The 21,415-nt window shown below is 39.2% G+C and overlaps 2 protein-coding genes across 2 annotated transcripts in view; one reads left to right on the top strand and one right to left on the bottom strand.

Annotated features, from left to right (window-relative positions):
• Positions 1-2,227: 2,227 nt before the first annotated feature.
• LOC140999678 (mitogen-activated protein kinase 14A) lies at positions 2,228-14,163 on the bottom strand. The gene is made up of 12 exons (XM_073470198.1): positions 14,030-14,163; positions 12,074-12,203; positions 10,270-10,328; positions 9,937-10,048; positions 7,541-7,570; positions 6,398-6,445; positions 5,758-5,872; positions 5,562-5,633; positions 4,319-4,398; positions 4,100-4,178; positions 3,122-3,295; positions 2,228-2,975 (listed from the first exon to the last, which is right to left on the bottom strand). The coding sequence occupies exons 1-12, from the start codon at positions 14,161-14,163 to the stop codon at positions 2,914-2,916; spliced, it is 1,095 nt and encodes a 364-aa protein (XP_073326299.1). The 3' UTR covers positions 2,228-2,913.
• Positions 14,164-18,615: 4,452 nt separating this feature from the next.
• plxnb1a (plexin b1a) overlaps positions 18,616-21,415 on the top strand; it is a 72,683-nt gene continuing 69,883 nt past the window's right edge. The window contains exon 1 of the mRNA XM_073471188.1: positions 18,616-18,838. The gene's annotated coding sequence lies outside the window, so the exon portion shown is untranslated. The remainder of the gene's footprint in view (positions 18,839-21,415) is intronic.

Genomic DNA, 21,415 nt, shown 5'->3' with positions numbered 1-21,415 from the left:
CAGTGCTAAAATATGTTTCTGGAAGCATTTTTGGCAGAACAAGGCAGTGTAGTAACGGAATCTTGGTTTGTTTATCAGCACTGCCGAGTTTAGACAGTTTGATCAGAGATTGGTGAGAGGAGGGCGTCTTGCTCTCTCAAGATCCGACTCTACTCTTGTACCCGTGTCACAAATGTTTTGGCGGATTTTGTCAGCAAAACAGTGGGGGGCTCTGGGTGCAGACACAATGGACAGAAGTTTAAAGGAGACCTATTATGCTTCCTCAGTATTTTTCCTTTCCTTCAGTGTGTTATATGCTCTTTTGCATGGAAAAGGTCTTGAGGGATAAACCAACAGAAGCTCTTCTCTCCGACAGGAAACACTGCTCCTGAAATGCCCCCTAAATAGTCCCGCCTTTAATTCTGTGACTTAACACATCACAATGCCACACATTTGCATATTGTAATGACCAGTGTCTAGTTTGCCAAGTAAGAACTGATTTAGACTGCAGAATGGGGTGCAGGCGAGCTACTAGGGTGCACAGGAATGTGCAATCATTTTTGAAACAGTAGAGTTTCAATTTTAGTAGGTAAATAAATATTTTTCATTTTTAGACAACTGGATTTTGTTTTCTGCAGTGACAACTGTAATTTTCCTGCTTGTTTGGCTTTTTAACCAAACTCATGAATCAGATTATTGGAAAGTAAAGAGTAATGTTTAAAACAGGGTTATCAGAGTATTGAAACTAAAAACTGCTTCACCATGCTTGGTTTTGATCCTGGGCACGTATTGAGGTCATTAAGTACTTTATAGGTCAGTAATAAGATTTACAATCTATCCTCTGACACACATGAAGCCACTGCAGTGTGGTGTGATGTGATCCACCCTCTTAGTGTTAGCGAGGACCCTGGCAGCAGCATTCTGGACAAGCCGCAGCTGTCTGATGGATTTTTTTTACTAAGACCTGTGAACACACCATTACAGTAGTCAAGCCCACTGAAAATAAATGCACGAACAAAGCTGATGCTCTAACTGACTGTATGTGGTGGTCAAAATGAAGGTCTGACTCCCTTACTGTGCCAAGAATTCTGGCTTGATTTGGAGATTTTAGCACCATGGATTCAAGGTGAGAACTGACTTTGAATCTTTCTTGTTTGGGGCCAAAAATAATAATATTAGTTTAGTTTATGGCCAAAATAGCTAAAAGATGTCCACTGTCCACCAAAAGTGTTGCAAAAATTTCAATGTTGACCTGAAGGTGGCTTTGAAACAAAGGTCAGCGGAAAGACAGATGTTACAGTTGATCCTGACGGGAACATGTATGACTGCCCCAGAATTTGTGGCACTGCAACTAATGGTTGAGACATTTTAAGCACAAAGCACAAATTTCAACCTCATGGTGGCACTAGAGTCAGTGTCAAAAGGATCCATCCACTCACCCCCATGGATGTATACACAGCATTTTATGTCAATACAACCAAACGCATTGCCAACCCCAGAGCTAATGTAGATAAAAACATGTAGCTACCTGCAGGAAATGAACAGTGAGTTTGACAGAAATAATGAACTAGTGAACTGGAGATAAGTTGTTCATACTGGTATGTGGAGCACAGTCACCACCAAGAGGAATCCCTCAGTCGGTGCAAACTTAGCTTAAAAGCCACCAACAAGAAATATATTCAGTATATTCTCAAAAATGCCATACTGCTATGCTACATTTTGGAGCAATTAACATCAGGTTAATTTCTAATTAACTCTCATTATCATGTCTATCTTCATTTTGCCATTGTTTACAATACATACAGCCCATAACACGGCACTTTCTCTACCGAGGACACGTCAACCAGCTCCTTCCTCCTCAGATAATGTTTGCTTTGAGGTGATGCTGCCCTCTAGCGATCATTGATTCTATAACACTTTGTGCCTGTTTGATATTACTAGTATCCATCTGACACTATTCAATTATTCTCATCTTTCTAACATTATTCATAAACAACAACATGCTCCTTTTTTTTTTTTACAAAGTTTTATTTGAAAACAGTTGAGTGAGTTCCAACAGTACAAATGAAGATCAATTATAAATTCCAACATCTTTCCAGATGAGTCTGTAAAAGAAATTGCACTGCATACCCTTTACTGATCATGGATATGCTACACACAATCATACAAAATCAGACACATACAATAACTCTCAGATAAGATACAATGTAACTAAGGCAGGGTTATATTTCTACTATGTACTTATATTTCCTGTACAGGTACAGTTTTTCATGATTTCCCAACAAATATTTTTACACATGTTTTTTTCCCCCAATCTACTTTGCAGTAGTCAATAAAGTAAATATTTTATAGAATTGAATCCTGACTTGGACGAATACGTTTTGGGAAATAATCTCGGGGTCCATGATCTCCATCACTGGATGGATCGATCATCTTTTATTTCACAGTAAGAAGCAGAATAAAATGTTTGCCGTTTAGGTTTCTACAAACCAAGGATGTCTTCAAAATTGTGCATGCCACATACTACTGTATTGACATTTGTACAATACGTGTCATATCATGTTCACATGACATGTACATGAGGGTTAGGGAGATGGTGAAGCTGGAATGCTGCTATGCCAGTGACCGCTGTTCAAGACTGCGTTTCAACATTTATAAGCTTGAAAACAATTTTTTACGAGACGTTGGGACATTTTCCGTCATCTTAGAATCTCTCTTCTCTGTTGTCCTCTACAGGCCACCGTACCAAGTACAGCTGCCCTTTAGTGAAATGCATTTCAACTGCCAAACATCAGATGCACCAAAAAAAAAAACATTCAAGATATCTTTATGCGTCTTATGTTTGTTTCTCTGAGCTTGACAGTGTTGTTGACCTTTACAGTATGTGTGTGGATTAGAACCAAACACTGGGAGGCACCAGCTCATCACAGCCTCCTACATGGCGGTCTTACTGGGGTTGTCAGGGTCGAAGGTCATGATCTCCATGTGGATAAGGCCTGGTAGGATTATAAAGGGAAAGCAAGTTTGAAGCTTTGAGACAGTATGGCACAGACTCAGTCCTGACATTTGATCTATTCTCTGTCAGGGTTTAAAACCTCACAGTAACGGTCACCTCCAACCTCTTCTGCCCAGCCATACTTACTCTTCCACTCCCCAACGGCGAGTTCCAGGCTCTCGAACGAGTCGTCGTAAGGCTCAGAGTCCGGCTCGCACTCTGGGTCAGAATATTCAGCCAGGAACGGGTGTGACAGCCCCTGCTTAGCTGTCAGCCTGGTCTCTGGGTCCAGCAGTAACATCCCCTCCAGTATGTCCACAGCTGGAGGAATCAACACAAAACACTGTTCACCTTGATTTTACATGTTAGGAATAAAAATATATCAATCAAATCAATCTCTTTACTGGCTGGTATAGAGTGATCAACAACTGCTTCAGCTCTGAATCTTGTTTCTGCTGGAGACAACATATGATGAGGTCTAGACGGCGTCATCTCAGTGGCACGCTCGCATGAAGGTTATTTGCATGATGTAACCTACATTAAAGGATAAGTTCACCCATAAATGAAAATTCAGTCATTATCTACTCAACCCCATGCTGATGGAAAGTCGGGTGAAGTTTCGTAGTCCACAAAAAGTCCTGTTCAGCAAACTTGGCGAAAAAGAGGTGGCTCCTGTCTGTAACCAGAACATGATGGGCGTAGACTATCTGTCTGTTATTGGCTATAATCAAACGGTCCAAAGGATGCTGACAGTCTGTGGGATTATACACTGAGCAGAGCGAGTTCTTTTTCTACTTTTAGTTCAATCGCTTTTTTAAACTTTGGCCATTAAACTGAGGTTTCAGACTTTCTGATACCACAACATGTAGTGAAATCTCTACACTCACTGAAGTTCCAAGCATCATTAAATCTATTTGTTATCAGATTTATAGCAGTGAAAATGATTAATTGGATACAGCTATCATGTATGAGGGGGCATGATGGTTGACCTTGGTTGAGAAATTGTTGCAAACACAGAGATTAGCCAGACAGAGATGAGTTAACATCAAAAGATATTGTTATGCACTTGAATGAAATGTGTAATGACTGGGTGTGAAGTAAACGAGTAGAGGCAGTTCAGCGCACCGTTATCTTCCATGGATGAAAACACTTCCCTGAAGTTTTTCTTCTTCTGTGGAGGGAGACCTTGCACATATGACTGCGCCTGGAAAACAGTTCCAAAGAACATGTTGCAAGGATATATGGAAATGCACACTGTATTTATAAGTTGGCTTAAATGTCAGATATGGAAGCTGCAAAGTGCTGTTGTTAGCAGGAATAATAAGGGATGGAGACAAAACGTACGTCTTTACTCTGCATCCTCTGAACCAGGGAGGAGTCTGGTGTTCCTGTCAGACGAAGGATCTTCTTCAGCTGATCAATACCTGAACAGGCTGGTTAAGGAAGTCTCATATAGCACAGCATACACTGTATAGATGGAGGCAGGAAAAATTGTATTGTTTCCAAGCAGCATTCCAATAAAATGTCTAGTTAAAGGAGCACTCTGGAGATTTAATACTGCACTTCCACAAAATAGGTGGATGTGCAGGAGACAAAAGAATCTTGTGTATCTTGATTTTTACTCCCTCTGTATGGGGGTCAGAGTAGAATGTTTCAGAAACACTGGATCCTACATTTCACATGCTGTAATGCAACATCATTTTGTTTTCTGGGAAATGGCCATGTCTCTTAAAGGATAAGTTCACCCGAAAACTAAAATCAGTCATTATCTACACAACCCCATGCTGATGGAAAGTCAGGTGAAGCTTTGTAGTCCACAAAACATTTCTGGAGCTTCACAGCGAAACAGCATCATCCTGAACAACTGCAGATGGGGGAAAAAAGGAGAAGAACAAGCTACATCTTTATTCAAGTCTCTGGAATCCCCAAGATCCCGATTTGATTTGAAAAGATGTTATTCCATCCCCTCGACACTCGGCCAAGCTCATGTATCTACTTCAAACAGGGCTTACGCGTTTACCAAATTTGACTCTCAGGGCTTCCAGAGACTTCAATAATGCCAAATGAGATGTATGGTAGTTTCATTTTACATTAAAAGCAAGTCTCTATCTGCTTCAGTTATTTAGAAGAAAAGCTGCAACCCTGTTTTGCTGTGAAGTTCCAGGAATGTTTTTTTGTGGCCTAAACTTCACCAGATTTTTCTCTGCATGGTGGTGGGTAGGTCACGACTGAGTTTTCATTTTTGGGTGAACTTTTTTTCATCTTTTAAACTTCACACAGGCAGTTTGTAATGAAGTTAAGCCTGAGCTGAGATACCGCTGATGATAAAACCAGTAATATACTCAGATTAAAAAAAAAAAAAACCTCTCTCAAGAGCCACAGAATGATATTTGACATCTGTGTTCACAATCAGAGTAGCAGGCTACTAATCATGATGGGTAAAATCAGTGGAGTACTCCTTTAAACCTTACAATGCTGCACCAACATGTTCTACATTTTAAACATGAAACATGCCTGGCACAGTATGAGCTTCTGGCTACTGTGATTGAGCATACACAGTTTTTATTACAGCACAGTGTGAGGATACTGTCATGTCCTGGGAAAAGCACGCTGCCAGTAATCATCTCAGCCAGGATACAGGCAGCCGACCAGACATCCACTGTGAGCCGGGAGGAGAATTTTAATAATGAAAATGTAATACTTTGTCATAATACTGCAATATTCTGTTGTATTTATAACAAACTGGAAAAGACCATTTGTATTAAAGAAGGTAATATTGTTACCTGTCTGACTGTAGTGCATCCAGTTGAATATGACCTCTGGTGCTCTGTACCAGCGCGTCACAACATAACCAGTCATTTCGCTCTCCGTCTGTCTTGCCAAGCCAAAATCCAGGATCTAAGATAGTCACAGTTAAGTTCACCACTCAGAATCTGAAGCGGTCCATTTTGGCCTGAATACATTTTTCAACTTTTGTTGCATTTCCTGTATTTCAGTTCACTCAGTTCAGGGTTGGTGAGTTATTCTAGGAGCATTTTTGTTAACATCCCGACAGCAATCAACAAATAAAATGCTCTGAGATAAAGAAAGAAAAAAAATCCAGTGCCTGTCGCTGTTGCGGGCCTCTCACAAGCCCATCCAGTCAATTGGGACTGAATGAAATGAGCTTGTTGAACATTGTGAACTGGCCGTTAATATGTCTCCCATCTTAGGCAATTGAGAGCTACGGGGCGGTCTGTAGTCAGGAGGTGTGGAGAGGGGCCTGAAGGGAGGGGGTGGGATTTTTTCATTGGATACTAGTTTCTACAATCTAACCAACCCCAGCTTTACATGTCTAACAAGTCAAATGTAAATTAAAAAACTTTTCATATTTCAAGCTGAAACTAATCATCAACCTGACCTGAGTCTTTTTGGAAAACTTACCTTTAATTCACAGTTCTCATTCACAGCGAGGTTACCAGGCTTCAGATCCTGAAATAAAAAACAATCACATGAGATTTCTTGATGGCACAAAGCCTGTCATGATGAAGTTAATACACTGAAGCAATAGTTAAACATTTTGTGATGTACAATCGTTTGCTTTCTTGCAGGAAGTTACATAAAAAAAAATGGATCTCACTCTCATGTCTGCAAACTAAATATGAAGCTACAGTCAGCAGCTGGTTAGCTTAGCATAAAGAGTGAAAATAAGAGGAAACAGCTAGCTTAGCTCTGTCCGAAGGTAACAAAATCAACATACATTTGGGCAAGTTAATAGAAAAATATGATATAATAATCATGTTAGATTGAACTGGGAAGGGTTTTCATGTTTGTTTTTTTAATGTCAAAATGTAAATATCTATATATATCTTCTACACCATGAGTTTATAATAAAATAATTACTGCCATTAGAAACTATGAAGGGAAAGTTATAGTGTAGATAAGATTTTTCTAAGCTAGGCTTAAACATGTGGTTGTTAGCTTAGTCGCCATAAAAAAAAAAAAACCTGTTGGGGATGCTTGTCACATTCTCTCCTGGGTTGTTTGTCACCTACAGTATGACAACATGTGTCACAGATGGTGAGCGATTGATGTCAGGATGAGTTGAGTATTCTTTGTCTTTGTTCTAAATATTGTTATTTAAGGCTAAAAATGCACTTATGGACATGATTCTATATGATCTGATGATGCAAGAGATACGTTTTTTTAATTCATTTTTAAGATTGCTGTGATTTTTTTAGTCCATATCTCCTGAACAGAATAAGTCTAATGAGAGTAAGGTCACTCCATTCCTACCTGACACTGTAGACTTCCATTACACATTGAAAAGTAATCTATTAAGGACAGTTTTGAGGGATTCAGATGAAAGTCAAAAGTGTGACGATGAGCCCTGCTCTCCTCTAACTGTGATACAGTTACATAAATTCACAGTGTGATCCTTTTACACTCATTACTGAAAGAGTTGAGTGGTTGATTCTGTCAGGATGTCAGCAAATAAGCACATTTCCTGAAACCATTCCTTCAAGTGTACAACTCCAGTAAACACACATTGATAAGGAGTGAGACACAATGGCTACAAATACCAACCCGATGAATGATCCCTGCAGAATGAATATACTGTAAAGAAGGAGAACACAGATTTAAGCACACAGTATAAACAGCACACATAGACATACTGCACATACACAAAGTTTGGCGAGTACACAGACCCACACGCTTTGCTTTGTTCTCTTAATGGCATGGTGTGGACACCCATAGCCCACTGTGAGGGCTATGTTTTTGTGTATTTTCCATCCTTCAGACACTCTCAGCACATAAGAGCGCTTAAAGAACACATATGTCAACAGACAGGAAGGGGAAACATCTCGAGACCAAAAGATTAAAAGCTTTTTTTCAAAGACAAAAGGCCAGTTTCGAGAAGTTTATTTTCCGTGTTAAACGTGCTTCCTCTTTTGTTTCCATTGAGCACTCTTGGTTACACATTGACTAGCACTGAGTGCAAAGGCATAAATAAGGGTAGAGCAGTCATTGGCCACAGTGCACAATCTGTCTGTGAATGGCATTTATAGTTCCTAAAGTGAGAGCATTATCACATCAGACCTTGTGTACTTAATGAGATAGCAGACTGTGATAAAAGATGTCAGGTCACCACAGCTCTGCCAGGCTGCTTCCTTGTATTTCCTTAGATAATAAATTAAAATAATTCAAATTTTGCTTCTGCTGTTTGTCACCAGAATAACTGCAGACTTCCTTCTGTGTTTGAAACTAACTAATTAATATTAATACAATTTTAATGTAAATCACATAAATACAGAGCAGTTCATTTAAAGGGGCAATATGTAAGAGTTTTAGTTGAAAATGTTCAGAACAGAACAGAACTTGAATAACAGAAAACACTGCTCCTGAAACGCCTCTTCAGTAGTCCCACCTTTAATTCTGTGACTTTGTGACATCACACTACATCACATTTGCATAATTTATGCCTAGCGGCTAGTTTGGCATGTGTGAATTGATTTAGCACAGCTGCTCTGTTGTTGTTAGAGGTGCTGGGTCAGGCATGTCTGAGCTGACCAATCAGAGGAGACTGTGTATTCAGGAGGGGGGGACCTTAAAGAGACAGGAGCTAAACAGAGTGTTTCAGACAGACGGGGAATACAGAGCTGCAGCACTGGACAGTATGAGAACACTGGTGTGTTTCTGTGCACTAAAGCATGTAAACCTATTCTAGTAGTAACCCAAAATAAAATGATGAACCTGAAAATGAGCATAATATGCCTCATTTAAGCATATCAGCATTGTTTGTTTGCCTCTTTAGGGACTGTGCAACAAGCTATAAATATGACACTAACATACTGTCAGGAAACAGTTAGCAAACAGTTTGTTATTTCCACATCCATCAGATACATCAGGACCTGGGATGGAAAACATTTCAGGTATTCAGGTACACATCAGGTATGGGCTAACTTAGCTAAAGCTATGCCTGATTAACAATTACATGCTGCTGATACATGAGCTGATAGCTAGCTAGTTATAAATTCAGAGGAACTTTGATATGACACTTGTTATTTATTCCGAGGGGATACGAGTTACCATCATTACCACCCACCTGCTGCTTATAAACACACACGAGCTGTCGTGTTTGTGCAGATCTTTTCATTGTAACAGAAGCCTGTGTGACCAGCATTACAACATAATAACGTTTGGCTCCTATCTGCATCCCAGCACACTGTGAACACTTGGATTCTTCTTATTATATTATTATGTAATATTGAACGATTGTGATGCTCGTTTGTTCGCTGCAACGCTGCTCATTTGTCTGTGACTCCTTTGGCCACTGGGAGGGGTTATTGCACCAGCTTGATGCTGGGAGACTGAATGGGAATGATTGAAGATTGATCTAATTCATCTTTTTGATATATCTAGCATGTTCTATAGCGGGCAGAGTGGACATATATGAACTTGACACTGTCATTGGATGATTTATAAACTAATTTATCTCTGATGGTTTTCTATTTGTTTCAGTTTATACTGCTATTTTACATTTAAGTCAATGGTGGGCGGGTATGGTTGGTTTTCCCGCAAAAGTGGACAGGAACGTGTTGAAAGCTACAGTTGTGCCAGACTGATGTAAACAAAGCAACACTGCTTTCATTTAAAGATATTTTTGTGCCCACCAATAAATAGTCCAATACAAGTCCAATAATTGCTCTTCTTTTAACACTGCTTTGGTTTCCACCAACTCCTGATGACTCCTGTCTGTCTCTATAGCTGCTACATGCTCCACCATGTTCACTGGCTAGCCTGCTGGGTGGATTGTGCACAGTGGGATTATCAGAGCTTTTAGCTGAAAACAGCTGTCCACAGAGAGAGGTGAGAGTGAGTTACAACGGCAAAGTTGTGGAGTAGAGTTATGTAGAGTTTTAAGACATTTTATTGCAGAAATGTCACAGATTATATGTTTAAGAAGCAAAAAATAAACTTACCTTGAGTCCTCGTAGAAGCTGGTAGAACAGGTACGTGATGATGCGATCAGTTAATCTCCGCTTCTTCATAATGTGACCCAGATCCTGGGCTACAAATGGCATTACCATATAACTGGAGAGATAATCAACAAACAGGTAAGGGACGAAAAGTGTAACAAGACAGTTAGATGACAGCAGCTCATCGCTATGGAGAAGAAATACAAGTGCACAAACCGACCATAACAAGCCTGCTCTCACACATCCCTGCTTGAACATTTCATACATGCACACACATGCACACAGGGTCTCGACAAGCTGTGACAACTAGCAGAAGAATGTGGTTCCTGAACTCACAAGGTTTGGAATTTCTCCAGCGTGGAGTCAGGTGTGAAGACGTCAAGGAGGCAGATCACCTTCAGGGAAAAGACACAGCGAAGACATTAGCATCCAGTATGTCCAATGTGTTCAAACACAAACCACTGACGAGTCAAGAGGTCACATCAGTGCATCACCTCCAGTTAGTTAGAACTGAAGAAGCCTGTTGGATGAGAGGTGAACGTCTTCAACAAACTGAAACACATCCAGTTGTCTACAATACAGCACTTAGAGTTACCATGACCTGGATGACTGAGGACCTTCATCAACATCAGTGCAGAGTTAATAACACTGCACACCCCTGGACAAGATATTATGTTTCTAGATGTAGAAATGTCTATGGCTGCTGGAACTGAAATTTCGTTCTGTGTTCACTTGTTGCTCACTGAATGACAATAAAGTCTAAGTCTAAGTCACAGTCTTGATATTTAAAGGGACAGTCCACCCAAAATTATTTGTTAGTCCAGCGTAGTCTAAGTCTCTGGAAGCCCGAATTGATTTGAAAAGTCGTTATTTACCCCCATTTAAAAGCTGAAATCTTCACCGTAGCTGCTAAGCTAAATGCCTTAACACGGATGATCTGGACTGTGCGTGAAGGATGAAAATAACGTCTTTTTCAGATCAAATTTCTCAGCTTAAATTACACCAGAAGCTGTATGGAAACATTTTATGGTTTGTTTTTTGATTTAGTTTTTTGCAGCAGTTTTTTTTCTACTTCAGCTGTTTAGGTGAATGCTGGCTGACTTTCCATCAGTTTTCGGGTGAGTAGATGAAGTCTGAAATTTCCTTACTGGTTGAACTTGTCCTTTAAGCCACACGGTCATTGCTATGACGTTCCTGTACTGCATTTCCCAGAGATTGATTCTGAAGCGTTAGTGCATCCAGGACTGTCGTCATTACCCTTACATTTTCTGTTAGAGAAGTTTGAGCTCATAATAATAAAAAATAAAAAAAAGAAGCTGACAACACAGGATACAAAATGGATGTCAAGTTTTTTGTTGACATGTCCCCATGTGACAGAAGAACCACCATATTAATTAAGTTAAAACTCAGTAATTAGTATTAGGAGACTAAAACTTGACACAGTGATATGTATAGGGCAGTTAGAAAAATGTGGTTCAAGGACTGTTTAACATCACATGGTTGTATTTTTATTCTTGCCAAGGATATCTTAGAATAAAAACAAAACACACATTTCCACATATTTTTACAGATCATGTTTGTATTTTATTCCATATTTTACCTCAAACAAGGATATTTCAGAATGCATTTTGTCATGCTGTCATACATGAATGTGAATTTAAATTGTTTCCTATTTTATTATTTTATTTCTATGTCATTACTTTTACCAAGATAATTTTTAATTGATTCAGTTTGATTTTTTATTGTGTACTCAGGTCTCATTTGTAAATACGATCTCTGTCTCAGCTTGACTTCCTGATTAAAGTATATATTGAAGCTAAGTCAAAGGCAGTTCCTCAAGCAAAAATACTGAACCATGAGAGTTTCAACAACATACAACACTCCCAGCAGTGATGAGATTATCAGTTTTTGTTGAATGGTCAACAAAGTTTGCTTTACCTCAAAATCACCTGATCTCTGTCTGAGGTTGAGCTGCCTGGTTGAATAGAGACTGAATGAATTGACTGTAAACACAACTCACTGTGTAACAGCGAGTCTGAACAAACATCAACAAGTCTTTCATGTTAGTGTCCACCCTCTTGCTAAAAACAAACCACTCACTCTCCAAGCCCTTTTTTTTTTTCACTCCCCATGTTCTTACATTTTCGTGCTGTATGTGGCGGAGCAGCCGGAGCTCCCTGTAGGCCCGTTTGGTGTGGATGAGTGACTGGAAAGGACGATACAGCTTCTTGATGGCCACCTTCTCCTTGGTATTCTGGTCAATGGCAGAACTGAAGGGAATAAAATACAGTCAGAAGTGGAGCTCGACCGATACTGGAATTTTAGGGCCAATGCTGATACTGATGTTAAAGAGTAAAAAGATTCTGATTCAATAAATCGGCGGATTTTCTTATGAACACAGAATATAAATGTATATATATATATATATATATATATATATATATACATGTTTTTGCATTGATCTCTTAAATGTGGAACACTTGTGACAAAGTTATGTAATGGAGCTTTCAGTGATGAATATTGTCATTAGTGATCGATCTATGCAATAGCTTTTGATTAAATACGATGAATTGATACATACTTTAATGTGTAAAATATTAGGGAGATGGTGTAAAATGTCCAACACAATTTTCCAGACATTTTTCATTTTCATTTTTCATTTCCGTTTTTTTTCGTCCGACCACCAGCAAATTACATTTAAGACTAATCAATTATCAAAATGAACTGATCAATTAATTGATTAATCATTTCAGCTCTACTGTAATTGTTAATAAATTAGTGTCCTTTCTATTGGCTTCCCACCAAGACTCTTTAGTATACTCACAGTAATTACCTCCAACAAGGAGGTTATGTTTTCAATCATGTTTGTTGGTTTGTCAGCAAGATTACAAAAAAACTATTGAACAGATTTCCATGAAACTTGGATGGAGGATGGATCTCAGCCCAGAATAGACCCTGTTAACTTTTGATATGGATCCGGATAAAAGGACGAATCCAGGATTTTTTTCAGGTGTATTCAGATGCCTGGTATCTAAGACTGAGTACAATTTGATGCTCATCCTAATAAAAATCCAGATCTAGACGACCGAAGTTTTCAAAGATGGTAGTCTTTTACACCGTAACAACCAAGGACATAAACCTGCAACTACCACCAATGTGCACCTCAGATAACGGGGACTCAGGAGAGTATCAAGGGTTATAAGGCTTGATTGAATTAAATGGGACAGTTGGGCCTTGGCAGAGGTATGCACTCTACTGAGTGCCATTGTAGTATAGTTCTCATAGACAAAAAGAAAACAAGCTTGCAAGAAACCAGTTTATTATCAAAACATTAGTCAACTATTCAGGACTGAGGTCCCCTCTATTAAACACTGACCAGATGTGATAACATCAGCACTGGGATCTTGTCTCTCAGCGGCTTATCATTAGAAAGAAGTGAGTCTGAGATATCTTGGATTCCTGTGTTCCTCCCTGTTGGTGGAGGAGATTCTTGTCTATCGGAGGAGACCTGCATTGACTTGCTGACTCGCCTCAGGCGGGACAATAATGCTTCTGTTAGCAGATGTCACAGTAATCTAGGCCTCTTGGACTGGATGCAGCACAGTCTGGGAGTGGAATGCAGACTTGAGGCCTACATAAATGTAGACAGCCTGTAGAAAATCATTTGTGACTCCGGGCATTCATATTGATAGTAGATAACAGAGGCGAGCAGCTTTTACCATTTACAAAACAGCATCCCTGTCCTTCATTATCACATGTTTTATCACGTTTAAGAGTGCTTGCTATAATACAAATCATTCTGTGTATGTTAGAGGTGAAATGTTTTTCTCAATGTGCTCCATTATGTAAAATAAATACTTTAATTGTCCTATAAATCACAGTTTCACCCTAGATTGGTATTAACTGTCAGTACAAAAACAGCCTTTATGTCCAGTATTGTATTGCAGTTCCTAATAAGAGAATTCTTGGCGGGATTATAATGTATTATAGGATTATAGGAAGGTCCTTTGCTGAACAAATTGACTGACACAAACTCTGCGACCCTTTCCTCGTCAGTTAACCTGCAGCCGTGCGCCCCCTCCCCGGGTACACTCACCACACTGTCCCGTAAGCTCCGGAGCCGACCGCCCGCAGCGCCGTGTATCTCTCCGGGACGTCCCACGTCGTTTTCTGGACCTCCAGTCTGTGGTAACCCGCTCTGAAGGGGGAATCCTTCCCTGGAGCCTCCATGACGCTCTGCTGTTTTTAGCTTCCAGTCGGACAGTTAGTCATAAAACGCTTTTACGGTCTTGTGGATTCAACCTGGCAGGTGAGCTGTGGCAGGCGGCGGAGGTAGGAGCAGCGGGAGGGAACGCCCCCGTGCGTCCTCAGCCTGCCCCCCCGCACCCGCCCCCGCCCCGCCCCCGTCACATGCTGAGCTGTCAGAAACAACATGCACCGGTGTGTGTGGATGACATGTGGACACGTTACCAGACTAAAACAAGCTGTGATGGAATGTAACTAAGTACATTTACTCAATTACTGTACTAAAGTACAATTTTGAGGTACTTGTACTTTACTTGAGTATCAGCTACTTTGTATTTCCACTCCACAGCAATCTAGAGACAGATATTGTACTTTTAACTCACTGTCTATTTGATATCTTTAGTTACTAGTTACCCAGATTACATGAAAGGATTTATTTATCAGCAGTCAGATTTAAATTCCGATTATTAGAAAAATGCTGAATATTAGATTCGATAATAATAATTGGTCGACCCATAGTATACAGTATGTAAAAATATATGTATTACTTGTAATTTTGATACTTAAGTACATTTATTATCAGATACTTTAAGACTTTAACTCGAGTATTATTAGGGTGGGCGACTTTTACTTTTAATAAAGTCATATTTTAACACGATATATTTTGCTCACGTGTGACGTTTGGGTACAATATGGATACATGACATTTGCTGGAGTCGTTGACAGACAGAGAAATGTACAGCATGTTATCCTACAGAGGCGTCACTTATATACATGGTCAGTTACACCTCAGAGAGTTTGTATTCTCTGTTTGACATGAGCAAACTGTAAAAGAAATCTGATGATCCAAATAGACTTAATTGGGAGTTTGGAGGAGAACTGCTGCATAATAAGGACTGTCGACACCAATCACAGATACAGAGCATGTGTGACATGCAGTGTCTCTAACCATGTGTCACAGCTCAGGTGTCTGAGACAGAGGTAATGTGTTGTTTTTTTGTACAGAGGACTTGTAAAACTTGTAATCACTTCAGAATCTCATTCATAAGCAATTCTCATCAAACTAGGATAAGTTATGTAGAATCAAGGTGAACAAACAAAATGATGTATGCTGAGCTGTCAGAGAGGGCCTGAGGTCTCCAGGAACCCAAACACAATATCAGGGTTACGCAGTCATGCTCATAGCTGTCACAGTCAAACAACAACAACAACAATAATAAACGTAATAATTAAAATCATAATCATAATCATAATCATAATTCGACTTTAAGCATTTTAATGACATGTAAATTGTCCATTACGATTTATTACATAAGTTCAATGTAGAGCGTCACATTTAATGCAAAGTTTTTCTATAATGTGGAGTCAGTGTGAATAAATCAAATAACTTAGTCTGATCGTATTAAATGAATGCAGCCTTATACATAAATCTTATGTTTTAATTCAGCTATTACGTGTAAAGTAAAGGGGAGCTTCTACATGAGCGTAATTGTTTTGTTATATAAAAATTTTAAAAAATTCAATATACACATTTACTGTGAGTAAACTAAAGGGTCTTGGTGGGAAGCCAATAGAAAGGACACTGATTTTTGTAGAGCTGAAATGATTAATCAATTAATTGACCAGTTAATTTTGATAATTGATTAGTCTTGAATGTCATTTATCAGGAAAAAAACAAACATTTTTGCTATTTCTTCTGTTTTATGGATTCTAGATTAGACTGGTGGTCAGACGAAAAATCTGAAATGAAAAATGAAAATGAAAAATCTGTCTCAGACATTTTTTTTATACTGTCTCTTGTAGTGATTCACACATCGACACTCAGCTGAAATATAAACACAACACCTTTGTTTTTGCTCCCATGTTTCACAAGTTGAAGTAAAAGACTTTTTTATGCACACAAAAGAGTTTCTCTCAGATTTCAAGCACAGAGTTGTTAAATCTGTATTAATGAGCACTTGAGCACTGAAGTCAATTACATGTCAGTTGTTACTGGGTTTGTAGTTAGTGGTGGTGTACTGCTCTACCTTATTGAGAGGCATTTCAGATTTGTTGTCCTCTCTATGTAAACCATGAGGGAGGAAAACTATTACAAAACCCCCTGAACATAATGCAGTCACAACAACAACAATATTAAAATATATAATTCTGTTAACACCTCTATTGCAGTGTGATCAGAATGAATCATAAAGTAAACTTAAAGGCCTAATAGTATTGGATTACATTGTGCAGGTGTAACTAATAAAGTAGGTGTTTAATAAAAACAGTTTTAATAGTGAACATCCAGCAACTTCTCTCTTGTTGTTGTTTTGTAAATCTAACGAGCTGCATGTCAGCACATCCTGGACAAAACAGGATGCATCCACAACTCTGAACCTGACATTTGGAAGACAAATGGACCAGGGACCAGCAGAGGGCAGTCACACGTCATTCACGTAGGCGCACAGAGGAGGCGGAGAGTCCCAGTTCTTTAAGTCATTGTTCATGTTCATCTTCAGTGATCTCAAAGCTGGAGTTAGACATTCAAATAAAATGCTTTCAACTAAATGACTAAATGAATAGTAGTCCAGCTGTTAGACCATACAATGTGTTGTATATAATGAAATGGATAAAAAACAAAATGATCATCAACATTTGAACTAACTGACCATGACTTGTATGCTCAAATATAACAGTGGGTGGGTAAACATACTGACTGACTGGAATCCTATAGATCTGTCAGCACATTCAAATTTGTTTCACCATGTGTTAGATGTTTTCAGATGTTGCCTGCTTTAGGTACACTGTGAACAGGATCATCACAGAACCAAGTTTTATTTTTCATTCATATATTTTCAGTGGTTTTAATGTATAACGGATTCAGGGTGCCAGTGTCTAACAGGAGCTACTGTCTGAACCGGTCACACTGTCTGCACAGACAGAGCCACAGCTCAGTGTTACTGGTGTTAAGCCAGCAGAGGCAGGGCAGCAGGTCTGAGCAGGATTTTCAAAATAAAACCCTCATGTTCGAGCTCGTTTTGAGTTATAATGGCACAGTAACGGTGAAATGCTTTAAAGCCGAAATGTAACCCTATTTTAAACTTACTTGACACTGGGAAAAAAACCAAACCTTTATTTTGATAATCAGTGAAAAAACATTTCTGGTTAAAGAATAAACTAAGACAGACTTTTGATAAACTTTTTGTTGTGCTATATGTAAGTTACCAATAGTGATGGTACTTTCAATGTGAATGACCCCTTTCAGAATAATATAGATCTACATTATATAATTGGATGACAATTTTTGCTATGCCAATATATTGTACTTATCACTTTAAAGGATAAGCATTCTACTAAATGACTTAAGTAGATGGGGACCTGTTTTAAAACATTAAAAAACAACTGAAAAACAAAACCAAAAAGAAACATAAAATGGCTCCATACAGCTCATCTGGCGTAATCGAGGTCTCTGGAAGCCCTGAGATCCCAAATGGATTAGCTAACATTTGTGGCTAAGCAGCCACAGGGAAGATTGCTGTTTTTAAAAGGGTGTAAATAATGTCTTCTCAGATCCATTTGGGATTTTGGGGCTTCCGCAGACTTGGATAACACCATATGAGCTGTATGGAGCCATTTTAGGTTGTTGTTTTTTTCTATTGTTTTTTTTAGTTTTGCTTGTTTCTGTTTGTGCTTTGTAATTCAAGTCTCCAAAAGACATGATTTACACTCCAAATGAAGCCGGAATCTTCACTGTAGCTGCTAAGCTAAAAGCGTTAGCATGTCTCCCATCTGAAGTGGGGTGAATGCTTATGCTTCCGGAGACTTGGGTTATACTGGACAAGCTATATGGAACAATTTCTATGTTTTTTTTGTTTTTTTAAATTACATTTTAAAACAAGTCCCCATCTACTTCAGTGGTTTAGGAGTAGGCTGGAACACTGTTTTGCTGCGAAGCTCTTTTTCTTTTTGGTTTGCATCAGGATGAGTAGGCATAATGAATGAATTCAAGTTTTGGTAAACGTATCCTTTAATGCTGCAGCTGGTTAAGGTGGGGCTCATTTTGTTAAATCTATTATTATACAGTACATCACACACAAAATTTATTTAGCTAAATCGGGAACTGGAAATTAGTATGTAGCCTACTGAAATATTAGTATTAAGTAGCACAAAATGACAAGATTTTGTAGCATACATACGATTTATTGGCTATCTGTTTAACTACCACAAAATTAGCTTTTATACCTTTTCAGGTGACAGGTTTTGAGCTTTTATTTTGAAGGCGACCCCTTGCCGTTTCCTGTCCCACCCTGTCTGACTCCGTGTCTCTTGTCTCAGCTGCCTGCTGCTCTGTTGTTGAAGCCCATCAGATGTGCAGACCAGCCTGTCTGTCCGGAGCTCTCCACCGAACCAAACCACAGAGACAGACTGCCTCAGGTTCTGACGGGGACACTCACACACACACACACACACACACTCTAACACACACTTTCTGGACTCGGACTTTCTTCTACTTTCAGTCCCGTTACTTTCCTAAAAGTGCGCCGGTTTTTGAGGGGAACTCACAGTGAGCTGAAGTGGAGCTGCCCTCATCACATACTCTCAGCTCGTTGGCGTGGATGTGAGGCTGTGTTTCACTCAGGCAGCATGGACGGCTGATTCACACACACCACTGACCAGACAGGTGAGTTCAAGGCCGGCGTTCATTAAAACGGAACAAAAAAAAAAAATGTGGTTCACGTGAGAAAAACAAAGTTTCCTCACGAGCATCACTTTTGTTTGTCAGTGAAAAAAAACAACCCCTCTTATTGTTCAGGTGGGCCCGGCACATGCTAGTATGAGTCATGTTAAATACATAGGTAGCATTTCAGTTCATGAACTTCATCCTGCTTTGAGGTGTGTAGACGATCTTTGATGCTCAGAAATGCTTTGTTTTATCATCCAAACAGTTAAAGGGGCAGTATGTAGTTTTAGAGAAGCAATTCAAACTCAGAATTTAAATATTTACAATATTAATGAGGTAATAATACAGACTCAGGAATATATTTATTTTTCCAAAAGTGAATAAACAAGCTGTTCTAAGAGAACAATAAGGTCCCAGAACACTGTTTAAAGGAAAGGTGGCAGGGTCTGCCACATATAAACAAAGTAAAACAGTATAAATTGTGTAGTCCTTTAAGCTCAGTTTCTTTATTCAGTTTATTCAGTCATGAAAACAAAGAGAGTTTGTTTATTTAGTTTGTTTAGGCAGAAAAAAAAATCAGTCAATGAAGATCTTTGTCTTCTGATTAAAAAAATTCTTCCCCAAAACTACATAGTGCTCCTTTAAACCTCGAAGTTACCACTGTCTTTTTTTAAAAAGTATGATACATGATATCCAACACACTCAGACAAGACTGCTCACTACAATATAGAAGCTGTGGGCTGTGGTGAGCTCTGGGGTTTTGTCAGCTGATGTAGGAATGTGTGTGAGCCAAATGTCAAATGCCTTGTTCACCTGCTAGCATTCTGCTGGACATACACAGCTGCCTATGTATTGCCCAAGTTACAAAAACTGTGATGATCTGCTTTGGCAATGTTTGTTGAACTTGGGGAGAGGTCACTGACTTTAAAATGTGTCATTATTTCCTGGAATCTGTGTGATCAGTGGCTGATGATGATGATGAACAGTGTTTATTTATGTTGCTCTTGTTGAAACACGCTTTATCACCCTTATTGAAAATGATGACGTTGGCCCTCGTTACAGTCAGTTTAGCCTCTGGACTAAACAGAGAACGGTTGAAATTCTTGGGTTATAGAGGGAGTGTGTGATCAGAACCAGTCATGCGCTCTGATTTCTGCTATTCCGCGACTAGGTGAGGCTTGGCTCTCAGAGGATCCCCCTCTCAGTCTGTGTGTTGCACATGATGAGCCTGCTGGATCTGAAGACAGAGAGCTCTTCAGCATTGGGTGTGTTCATGATCTCGTTGAAATGGCTAAAAAGGGAAGATGGAGTTGAGTTGGGCAGCTGGTTCCCCTCTTCTGTAACAGCTGTTGGATTTTATCTGGTAAAACGAGAAACGGCTAAATCAAAGCCTCTCCTTATATCATTCTCATTCCAAACATTCACGTGCACATTTCCTATGCAACCTTTGTTAAGATTCTTGTGGTCTCGTCTTTTCTCTGGTTTTTACTTGGGGTCCCAGCATCCAGACATTTTTGAATAGCTGGCCATCTGCTTGCTAAGGGTCTGTTCCAGAAGCACAATATCACATTACCCACACTTGACTGTGGGGGATGAATGAAAGTGTGCATGGTTATGGCATTATCACAGACTGTAGTGTGTAGAAAAGTTCTGTTGTTCACTGACTCAAGTCCAATTTGTCACTTTTTCCAGGTGAACCAAGACCACTGTGTGGAGCCCCAAAATGAGCATTAAAAGGTCAAACATACAACTGAATACATCAATAAATAATACTGTTAGTTTACTAATTTAAATGAAACATAAAATGAAATATAAAACGTTGTACTTTGTTTCCTTATCAGTTGATCAAATGCACCTCACAAGGAATATATGTAATTTTCTTAACTCACCAGACTGTTGTAGGTGTAGTAATATTTCCCCTTGGTCATTATGTTACTGATGATTATTTATCAAGATCGTATTGTGTTAATATTTTTTGAAAGCACCAGTTACTCCATAAAACCACATCAGCCACGTAATGTTAATCATCCATATACCGTGCTGACTGCTGGAGCATCACTTGTGTAACAGGAGCTAACGCATTTCAGCTGACAGGCTAAGGTCAACAAAGTTAGCTTGCTAATGCTACTCGGAAGCTCACGGACACATCTTCCGTCTTCACAACATTATATAGCATCACCTCCAAGACTTTTGACTTTATCAAGGACCACAATGGAAATTAGTCTTAGACTTAATTGTGTTATCGCTGACATTTTGTAGGTGTGTGTCTGTGTTTGTCTCCTGCCTTTACTAACATATGTTAGCCAACTTTGTTAGCATTAACTCGCCAGCTCGATTACTTTTACTCCTGATTCAAGAGTTTACAGTGTTTTTACAGCAGTATGCATTACAGTATATGACATTGCATTAAACACACATCCTGGTCCTAGGGCTGGGCAATACGATATATATGGATACTGTGATATGAGACTATATATTGTTTAGATCTTTGATATCGTTATATCGTGATAAAGCATAAGTGTTGTCTTGTCCTGGTTTTAAAGGCTTCATTACAGTACAGTGAAGTCGTTTTCTGAA

This window comes from Pagrus major, chromosome 7 (assembly GCF_040436345.1).
Source record: "Pagrus major chromosome 7, Pma_NU_1.0".
Taxonomy (NCBI): Eukaryota; Metazoa; Chordata; class Actinopteri; order Spariformes; family Sparidae; genus Pagrus; species Pagrus major.
This window is presented reverse-complemented; position numbering and strand designations above follow the sequence as displayed.

What these genes read in the sequence shown, in the direction of transcription:
- LOC140999678 (XM_073470198.1), bottom strand. Translation starts at nt 14,163, where the DNA reads ATGGAGGCTCCAGGGAAGGATTCCCCCTTCAGAGCGGGTTACCACAGA. An exon ending in GATGCACTACAGTCAGACAG is followed by an intron (nt 5,634 to 5,757) that starts GTAACAATATTA and finishes CCCGGCTCACAG; the next exon opens with TGGATGTCTGGTCGGCTGCC. An exon ending in GCTTTTCCCAGGACATGACA is followed by an intron (nt 4,399 to 5,561) that starts GTATCCTCACAC and finishes CAGCCTGTTCAG; the next exon opens with GTATTGATCAGCTGAAGAAG.